This window comes from Stegostoma tigrinum, chromosome 6 (assembly GCF_030684315.1).
Source record: "Stegostoma tigrinum isolate sSteTig4 chromosome 6, sSteTig4.hap1, whole genome shotgun sequence".
Classification (NCBI taxonomy): Eukaryota; Metazoa; Chordata; class Chondrichthyes; order Orectolobiformes; family Stegostomatidae; genus Stegostoma; species Stegostoma tigrinum.
The window spans coordinates 99,794,404-99,805,333 of record NC_081359.1 but is presented as its reverse complement, the minus strand read 5'-3'; the positions used below and the strand labels follow the sequence as shown (position 1 = coordinate 99,805,333).

Below are 10,930 nucleotides of genomic sequence, written 5' to 3'. Positions count from 1 at the left end.
TAAAAAAACTGATGAACATGTCACAAATGGTTACTTTCTATATTACATATCTTAATTTGGAGCTCATCAAACGTGTTGCACTGGGTGGTGTAAATACAAGCTTTCATACAACAGAAACCACAGTTAAAGTAATTAGTTACTAAAGCAGGAAATGAGTTCAGGAAACATGACAAAGTCAGTTATAACTTAAGGATGTGATGAATAAGTCACAACTCCATGGCAAACCACCAGCAGATCAATGAATTAAGTAAAGAAGTGTAGTAGCAGTCTATATAGTACTAGACTCGAAAATCACTTCATTGCTCGAAAATGACTTTGATGTTTCCTCTTTGTGTGACCTTCCTCATAAGTTTGCCGCAGATGGATGCTCAGTCCTCCAAGAAAGGTAAGAATTGAATGACTTTTACTATGAGATGAAGGTAAGACAATTCAGAACAAGGTAAGGCAATTTGACATTTGAAGCTGGAATCAGTGTTTTTTATTTGACCTTGCTTTGAAGATATGTCATGTTTATTGGTAAAAAGTCCAGAATCAAGTGATGCTTGTCTATGGCTCTCGCATTATCATCATGCTCATTTTACCATTCAAATGGGGAGAAAGTGGCCAGAATCTTTGATTCCAAAACATTGAGCAGACAACGTAGAAAATGACTTGTTCAGTTTGGATTAGTCAGTCATGAGAAAGTTGAACACATTGTTCTTTCACAAATTAACCATGGAATGTGAATAGGTAGGAAATGTAACATGCCAATGTTTATTTGTTGTAGCTGGGAGGTGCTTTTGCAGTCGTAATAACACTCAGTTGACAATCCAGAATGCCCAGGAAAATGTATCAGAGATAATGGGAACTGCGGATGCTGGAGAATCCAAAATAACAAACTGTGGAGCTGGATGAGCACAGCAGGCCAAGCAGCATCTCAGGAGCACAAAAGCTGACGTTTCGGGCCTAGACCCTTCATCAGAGAGGATGAAGGGTCTAGGCCCGAAACGTCAGCTTTTGTGCTCCTGAGATGCTGCTTGGCCTGCTGTGTTCATCCAGCTCCACACTTTGTTATCTTGCCCAGGAAAATGTTCTGGGTACAAGGGCTTGAATCCCAGTAGTCAGTGAAATCTGAATCTAATGCAAAACAAATATGCAATGTAGAGTCGTTTCATGGTGGCCATGTGATCATTGCCAATTGTCATAGAAACCCTCCTCATTCACCAATATCCTCTAGAGAAGAACATCTGTCATCCTTTTCTGGTCTGGCTTACGTGTGACTCCAGCCCCACAGCCATATTGTCATTTCTTTATAGCCCTCTGAGTAATTAAGGATGGGCAACAAATGCTGGCCTAGCCGGTGATGTCCTCAACCCATGAAAAAAACTTTTAAAATTGTATATTTGGTAATACTTATGTGTTATGTTACGTTAGAGTCAGCAAGTGGAATAAAAATAGTATGTTACTGGTATGTATTTTTTCTATTTTCAACATGGTCCAGATATATCATTAAACTTTGGCTCAAAAACTAACTCTTTTAACTGGGTGTTGGCATGGCCCTTACTTAGAAATGGAATTCTGAAGAAGAATCATACTGGATTCAAAATGTTAACTCAGGAGTCAGTGTGACTAAAGGAATAGTAGTCGGGGAGCAGATGATGAACACAAAGGGACAGGTGGTCTGAGGTGCATTTGTTTTAATGCGAGAAGTGTGGTAGACAAGGCAGATGAGCTTAGGGCTTGGATCGGTACCTGGAGGTATGATGTTATTGCTATTACTGAGACTTGGTTGAGGGAAGGGCATGACTGGCAACTAGCAGCCCCAGGATATCGATGCATCAGGCGGCATAGAGAGGGAGGTAAAAGGGGTGGAGGAGTTGCAGTAATGGTCAAAGACGATATCACAGCCGCACTGAAGGAGGGCCCCATGGAGGACTCAAGCAGTGAGGCAATATGGGTAGAACTCAGAAATAGGAAGGATGCAGTAACAATGCTGGGTCTGTACTACAGGCCTCCCAACAGCGAGCATGAGATAGAGGCACAAATATGTAAACAGATAGTGGAAAGGTGTAGGAGAAACAAGGTGGTGGTGATGGGAGATTTTAATTTTCCCAACATTGACTGGGATTCACTCAGTGTTAGGGGTCAAGACGGAGCAGGATTTGTAAGGTGTGTCCAGGAGGGTTTTCTAGAGCAGCATGTATGTAGTCCAACTCGGGAAAGGGCCATACTGGACCTGGTGCTGGGGAATGAACCCGGCCAGGTGGTTGATATTGCAGTAGGGGACTACTTTGGAAATAGCGACCACAATTCCGGAAGTTTTACAATACTCATGGACAAGGATAGGAGTGGTCTTAAAGGAAGAGTACTAAACTGGGGGAAGGCCGACTATACCAAGATTCAGCAGGATCTGGGGAATGTAGATTGGGAGAAACTGTTTGAAGGTAAATCCACATTTGATATGTGGGAGGCTTTTAAGGAGAGGTTGATTAGCATGCAAGAGAGACATGTTCCTGTGAAAATGAGGAATAGAAAAGGCAAGATTAGGGAGCCATGGATGACAGGTGAAATTGTGAAACTAGCCAAGAGAAAAAAGGAAGCATACATGAGGTCTAGGCAACTGAAGACAGTCGAAGCTTTGGAAGAATATCGGGAATGTAGAGCGAATCTGAAAAAAGGGATTAAGAGGACTAAGAGAGGACATGAGATATTGCTGGCAAACATGGTTAAGGAAAATCCCAAAGCCTTTTATTCATATATAAAGAGCAAGAGGGTAACTAGAGAAAGGATTGGCCCACTTAAAGACAAAGAAGGAAAGTTATGCGCTGAGTCAGAGAAAATGGGTGACATTCTTAACGAGTACTTTGCATCGGTATTCACCAAGGAGAGGGACATGACGGATGTTGAGGTTAGGGATAGATGTTTGCTTACTCTCGGTCAAGTTGACATAAGGAAGGAGGAAGTGTTAGGTATCCTAAAAGACATTAAGTGGACAAGTCCCCAGGTCCAGATGGAATCTATCCCAGGTTGATGAGGGAAGCGAGAGAGGATATAGCCAGGGCCCTAACAGATATCTTTGCAATGTCCTTAGACACGGGTGTGGTCCCAGAGGACTGGAGACTTGCTAATGTTGTCCCCTTGTTTAAAAAGGGCAGCAAGGATAATCCAGGTAATTATCGACCAGTGAGCCTGATGTCAGTGGTAGGGAATCTACTGGAGAAGGTACTGAGGGATAGGATCTATTCCCATTTGGAAGAAAATGGGCTTATCAGTGATAGGCAACATGGTTTTGTACAGGGAAGGTCATGTCTTACCAACTTAATAGAATTCTTTGAGGACATGACAAAGTTGATTGATGAGGGAAAGGCTGTAGATGTCATAGACATGGACTTCAGTAAGGTGTTTGATAAGGATCCCCATGGCAGGCTGATGGAGAAAGTGAAGTTACATGGGGTCCAGGGTGTGCTAGCTAGATGGATAAAAAACTGGCTGGGCAACAGGAGACAGAGGGTAGTAGTAGAAGGGAGTCTCTCAAATTGGAGACCTGTCACCAGTGATGTTCCATAGGGATCTGTGCTGGGACCACTGTTGTTTGTGATATATGTAAATGATCTGGAGAAAGGTGTAGGTGGTCTGATCAAGTTTGCTGATGACACTAAGATTGGTGGAGTAGCTGATAGTGAAGGGGACTGTCAGAGATTACAGCAGAATATAGATAGACTGGAGAGTTGGGCAGATAAATGGCAGATGGAGGTCAATCCGAGCAAATGCAAGGTGATGCATTTTGGAAGATCAAATTCAAGGGAAAACTATACAGTAAATGGAAAAGTCCTAGGGAATATGGATGAACAGAGAGATCTGGGTGTTCAGGTCCATTGTTCCCTGAAAGTGGCAACACAGGTCAATAGGGTGGACAAGAAGGCATATGGGATGCTTTCCTTCATTGGGCGGGGTATTGAGTACAAGAGTTGGCAGGTAATGTTGCAGTTGTATAGGACTTTGGTTCGGCCACATTTGGAGTACTGTGTACAATTCTGGTCGCCACATTACCAAAAGGATGTGGATGCTTTGGAGAGGGTGCAGAGGAGGTTCACCAGAATGTTGCCTGGTATGGAGGGTGCTAGCTTTGAAGAGAGGTTGAGTAGATTAGGATTATTTTCATTAGAAAGACAGAGATTGAGGGGGGAACCTGATTGAGGTCTACAAAATCATGAAGGGTATAGACAGGGTGGATAGCAAGAAGCTTTTTCCCCAGAGTGGGGAGCTCAATTACTAGGGGTCATGAGTTCAAAGTGAGAGGAGGAAAGTTTAAGGGAGATATGCGTGGAAAGTTCTTTACACAGAGGGTGGTGGGTACCTGGAACCTGTTGCCAGCGGAGGTGGTAGACGCAGACACGTTAGCGTCTTTTAAGATATATTTGGACAGGTACATGGATGGGCAGGGAGCAAATGGACACAGACCGTTAGAAAACAGATGACAGGTTAGACAGAGGATCTCGATTGGCGCAGGCTTGGAGGGCCGAAGGGCCTGTTCCTGTGCTGTAGGTTTCTTTGTTCTTTGTTCGTTTCTGCAGATGCTGCCAGATGTGCTGAGTTTCTCCAACAATTTCTAATTTTTTATTGCAGATTTTCAGCCTCAGCAATATTTTGTCTTTATTCTACTGTAACATGGTTCTCTGTCAATCCTGCTCTGTGGTGTGAAAGGGTCACATAGAGAATCCCTGCAGTGAGGAAGCAGGCGATTCGACTCATCAAGTCTGCACCAACCCTCCAATGGACTTCCCACTCAGACCCAGATCCGGACCCTATCCCTGCATTCCCATGGTTAATCCACCCAGCCTGCACGTCCCTGGCCACTAGGGGTTAATTTAGCCTGGCCAATCCACCTAACCTCCACAATCTTTGGACTGTGGGAGGAAACCACAGCACCTGGAGGAAACCCACACAGACACGGGGAGGATGTGCAAACTCTGCACAGACAGTTGCCCGAGGGTAGAATCAAATCTGGGTCTTTGCAGCCGTGAGACAGCAGTGTTATTCGCTGAGCCAGTGTGCCACCAACAGCTGATGCATTAATCAGTCTTTACAATGCTAATTGATTCAATGTTTATTTTCTTTTTATTTTCACAATGTTTTACAATCAAATCAGTTTTGTTTTATTATGTACCTGGCCAATGAACATTAGAGATAATGAGAGATAATGGGAACTGCAGATGCTGGAGAATTCCAAGATAATAAAATGTGATGCTGGATGAACACAGCAGGCCAAGCAGCATCTCAGGAGCACAAAAGCTGACGTTTTGGGCCTAGACCCTTCATCAGAGAGGGGGATGGGGAGAGGGAACTGGAATAAAATTTTATTCCAGTTCCCTCTCCCCATCCCCCTCTCTGATGAAGGGTCTAGGCCCAAAACGTTAGCTTTTGTGCTCCTGAGATGCTGCTTGGCCTGCTGTGTTCATCCAGCATCACATTTTATTATATTAGAGATAATGAATTACTTTCCAGGTAATCTGGTACCATTCTTTACATATTATTCTTTTGTATTGCTCAGAAATTTCCATTGTATGCTAACACCCGTCAAGGTTTGAATTATCAGTCTCTTGCTTATCTTTCCCCTGGTTGGAGACTAAAATCAATGAAGTTTCTTTTTAGTGGAAACAACCTTTGCATTGGACGCAATTGGATATTGTTTGATAGATTGTGTTGTTTCAGAATATCACAAAGTGTTTTATAGGCACTTTTGTAAAGTGTTAACTGTTACAATGTCGGCAACTTTTGGTGTAAAAAAATTCCCGAAGAACCGTGAATGCTGGAAAGCAGAAACAAAATCAGACATGTCGAAAAACTCAACAGGTCTGGCAGCGTCTCTGGAAGTGTGTCAGGATGAGTGCCCCTTCTTCAGAACTCTATTTGCCTTTCCTAGATTGGAGGCTTGCTTTCTAAGGTTCCTGCACAAGGACCCCCAAAACCTTCTGTGCTTCAGCTTCATCCAGTCACCATTTAGGTAATATTCGGCACCTCTGTTCTTCTTGCCAAAGTACATGTTTCTCCACATTGGATTCCATCTCTTAAGCTTTACTTTCCCACTCTCTTAACCTGCTTCTGTCCTTCTGTAGACACTTTGGGTTATCCTGGCTGTGTGTTTTCTTAGCTATCTTCATGTTAACTCCTAACGTGGGTGATAATACATTCACTGCCCACATCGAGGTCATTAATATAGTTTGTAAATAATTGTGGCCTCTACACCAGTCCCTATGGCACTCCACTTGTTAGGGCTACTATCCTGAAAATGGTCCCTTATCCCAACTCTTTGTCTTCTGTTTGTGAACCATTTCTCTATCCATGTTAATATACTATCTTCCTCACTATGGGGCTTTGTTTTTCTTATTAAGTAACCTTATGAGCGGTACTTTAGTAAACAACTTTTAAAAATCCAAATATATTACATCTCCTTCATCTATCCTGTGCACTTTCTCCTCAAAAAAAAATTAAGTACATTTATTAGGCATGAAGCCACGCTGACTCTGCTCAATAATATCATGTATTTCTAAATGTCCTGCTATTACATTCTTCAGAAAAGATTCTAATATTTTTGCAATGATAAATAGTAGGCTAAGTGGCTTTTCTATAACTTTTTTCTCATCTCTCTCCCTTTTTGAAGAAGAGTGTTACATTTACAGTTTTCCAGTTCTCTGGGTCTTAATAAAAATTTGGCCATAGTAAAATTTGAATCTGTGCATTCAGGGCATGTGTGTTTAAGACATTTGCCTGGGACTTTAGGCAATTGGCCAGTGACAATACCACAATGCTACCATCTCCACTTTTGTCATATGGTCATGTGCGATGTAAAAAAATGTGAGTTAAGAAGGTGGAGATGTTAAGGGAGAGAGTTACAAGTCTTAGACCTTGACAACTTGTCCATTGTCAGAAAAGGTTTCTGAAGAGGCTAGAAATAGTAGAACAGGTAGGTTCAGAGAGCTTATAGGCAATAGATGGATAGGGATTGGTGTGAGTTAGGAACTGAGCAACCATTGACCCCACGGTTATGGAAGATAGAATTTGGTGATGTCAAGTCTAGAGGGAACAAAGGCATGGATTAGGGTTCAATCAGATGTTCTATCAACTCCTTCAGTAGAAATGAATGATCTCATCGAATAGCTTAGCTGACAGCTCAAACTTTCAAAAGGATTTTGTCAGCAGTACTCTGTTTCAACAGCTGGGGTCAGTTGTTGAGAGAACTTTGCTTGTCTGATAGCATTACATCATTATAATGCATGGTTCTTCCTGTGATCTCTTTTGTCAGTGTCTCAATGTTCACTTGCACAAAGTCAAGAATTATGAAGCGTTTTAAGTTTCTGTTGTTGATATTTTAATATTGTATGAGAAGCAGTTTCCTTAAAGATAATTTGTGAATGAATATTTCATTTCTGAGCATATCCACACACATCATTGTTACTATGCGGTTAATTGGTTTTGTACATAATGTATACTCAGAGACCAGGCATAGAAAGACAGGGGAGGCACAGGCCAATTGTGGAGCTATGGGAAGGGTTGTGGGAAAGAATTAGCATGAGTTGATATGACAACTGTAAGGGGCCATGGGATTAAAAGGAACATGAGTTACAAAGGAGGTGGTAGACAAAAGAGTAGGAGGGTGAGATTAGTGGGCCAAACAGCTTTTAATACAACTGGGGCAACATCTCAGAGATCTGAGGTGGTTCTTCCAAACAGTTTATCAAGTGCTCATCTGCCCTGTGCTTTTGCTTTTGGCCCTTGCAGGTCATACCTCATTTCACACATAGCCCTTCCTATCTAAACCCTCCAATTTCGTAAAGATTGTGATATTATAGGGATTTTCAGCTCAAACTATCAGACTTGTTTATCTTTTCACACCATTTCACACCAGCAGAAGACTGGTTGAGTAGCTAAGCAGGAAGAGATATTCCAGGAAAACTTGTTTTTAAACCAATATTTCTAAATGAATCATAAAACTAAGAATTGTTATGAAATTGTTATGTTTTTGTCTGTAATATACCACTGTAATATTTCAAATAAGGCTTCATGCCCCCCTTAAATGTTTGTAGGAAAAGGTACGATTGATAAGCAGGTGAATTGTATTTATCACAATATGGAGTACGTAAGCTGCACATGGAAATTGAAGGAAGGACCTGCTCATGGTGTCAATAGCACATTTTATTATGGGTGAGTAGTACCCTTGATTAAGTGTGTTAAAACTTGTTAAACTTCTTTCTTTCTTACACTCTTAGTATCACTGTTGCAATCCTAGAGAGCATATAACAGAAAAAAAACATTGTCCAAATGGCAATTCTTCTCTAATGTTAAATTTGTCGTTGTGACAAAAATTGACCTTATTTAACACTTTCTGTCACGGTCCATGTTCTTTTCATTTTCTCTTCTTGTTCACTCATTGTTTAAAATTTGCTCCGCCTGCTCCCTGTGTCCTTGCAGTGTTGAAATCCAGACAAATTGCTTGGCCCCTTATTCAGATTCATTCCATTCCAAAGTGTCGCCAACATCAGCTGCTGACCCCAATCGTGTCAAAGTTCTATAAATTCCATTTTAAAAGTGCCTATAAATAAAAGCCACACCAGCCATTCCTGTAAGTAGGATTACTGTTTCACAAGAAAATCAACAATAGAGTAAAAAATAGCACAGAATCCTTGGAGGGAAATCGAAAAGCATTTAGATCAACATGTTTTGATAGCAATTTGTGTTTTTGTTTTAGGCCAGCAGGTTTTCCCAAGTTGTCAAAACTTCTGCAAAAGACATCACATGAACAGATATACGTATAGGGGATTGCCACGCAGGAGGCCATTTAGCCCAGTTTTTCCTGTGATGCCCCTGAAAACCTGTTTTTTTTTCCATTCCCCTGGCTCTTTTGCCCACAACATTGGAACTTCTTTCCTTTTAAACAGGGCTGAAACTTCCCTTTTGAAAATGACGTTTCTTTCAGGAAGCGTAATCCAATTTACAACGTTCTTCGGTGTAAGAAAAGAAAACCCCTCTCCTGCCCTCTGGTTTGTTGCCAATTATTGTAAATCTGTGTATTGTGAGGATTAATGATCCTCCTGCCAGGCAAAACAGTTTCTCCCATTTGGTTTTGGATTATTCGTTTCTTGATTTCATCACAGCCTTGCTTCAAACATAGACAAAAGATTTCGACTCCAGATGTGAACTAAGAGTGTCAGCCCTCAACAACAAGGCAGCAGTTGATTGAATGTGGTATCAAGGAGCTTGAACACAACTGAAGTCAATGGGAATTAAGGGGGAAATCTCTCAAAAAGGACTTAAGAGCGAACTTTTACATGTAGTTGGCAGTGCATCTATGGAATGAGCTGCCAGAGGAAGTGGTAGAAGTTGGTACAATTACAACATTTAAAAGTCATCTGGATGGGTACATGAATAGGAAGGGTTTGGAGGGATATCGGTCAAATGCTAGCAATTGGGACTGGATTAATTTAGAATATTTGGTCTGCATGGGCGTGTTGGGCTGAAGGGCCTGTTTACAATCTGTACAGCTCTATGACTTTATGACTCTCCACTCGTTGGAGTCTTGCCTAGCATAAAGCAAGATGGTTTCACTTATTGGAGGCAAGTCATCACAGTTCCAATGGTCATGACAGGAAGGCATACCCTCAGGGTAGCATTATAGGCCAACTCATCTTCAGCTGCTTCATTGTTTATCTTCCCTCCATCATAAGGTCAGAAGTGAGGATACTCACTGATGGTTGCACAATTCACCACTCATCAGATACTGAAGCAGTTAATGTTCACATGCTGCAAGAGCTGGAAAATATCCAGGCTTTGTCTGATAAGTATCAGGTAATATCGACATCAGTTAGTTATGAAGAAAGATTAGATAGACTGCCATTGTTTTTGTTGGACCGGAGGATACTGGAGGGAGATATGATTGACGTGTATAAAATTATGAGGAGCATAGATAGGATAGACAGAAAGAAACTTTTCCCTTCAGTGGAGGAACAAATGACCAAAGAGCATAGATTTAAGGTAAGGGGATGGAGTTTTTGAGAAGATGTAAGGAAAAATGTTTTCACCAAAATACCAGCAGGAGTCTAGAATTCATCTACTTGTAAAATGTAGAGGCAGAAACCCTTATATAATTTAAGAAGTATTTAGATGTGTGCTTGTGATGCCAAGGCAGACAAGGCTATGGACCAAATGCTGGAAAACTGGATAATAATTGTTACAAAAACAGAAATTGCAGGAAAATCTCAGCAGGTCTGGCAGCATCTGTGGAGCAGAATCAGAGTTAATATTTTGGGTCCAATAGCCCTTCCTCAGAAATTAGAAGAGTTTGACTGTTATTCTGTACCAGCGCAGTTGCAATGGACCAAAAGGCCCATTTCTGTACTGTAGACCTTGATGACTCAGCAACAAAAAGACGACACAATGACCACTTCTAAAAAGAAAATAGAGCAAATTTCCTTTGGCCTTCAATGGCATGAACATCAATGTAACTCTATGACTAGTATCCTGGGAGTTAACATTGACCGGAAACTAAACTGGGTTAGCCATTTAAATTCTTGTGGTGACAAGAGCAGATCAAAGACTTCAAACTTGGCAAAAATAACTCACCTCTACCTCCCCAACACCTGCTCACCATCTACAAGACATAAGTAAGGAGTATAATGGAACATTCCCCACTTGCCTGGATGAGTGCCGCTCCATTAACAGTCAAGAAGCTTTGATATGGATTGGGATGGACAAAGTCCAAAGTCACATGACTTTAGGATACAGTCCAACAGGTTTATTTGAAATAATGAGCTTTCAGACTGCTGCTTCTTCATCACAGTGACGAAGGAGCAGCACTCCCAAAGCTCCTGATTTCAAATAAACCTGTTAGACAATAACCTGGTGCCGGTGGCTTCGGAATTAAAAAGCTTGACACCAGCCAGAACAAGCAGCCGCT

General features: G+C 41.5%; 1 protein-coding gene across 1 annotated transcript in view; it reads left to right on the top strand.

The window, feature by feature from the left end:
• Positions 1–287: 287 nt before the first annotated feature.
• Positions 288–10,930, top strand: part of LOC125453085 (cytokine receptor common subunit gamma-like) — a 36,182-nt gene continuing 25,539 nt past the window's right edge. Inside the window, exons 1-2 of the mRNA XM_048532180.2 lie at positions 288–385; positions 8,064–8,181. Coding sequence (XP_048388137.1) covers positions 310–385; positions 8,064–8,181 — 194 coding nt within the window. The 5' untranslated portion in view covers positions 288–309. The remainder of the gene's footprint in view (positions 386–8,063; positions 8,182–10,930) is intronic.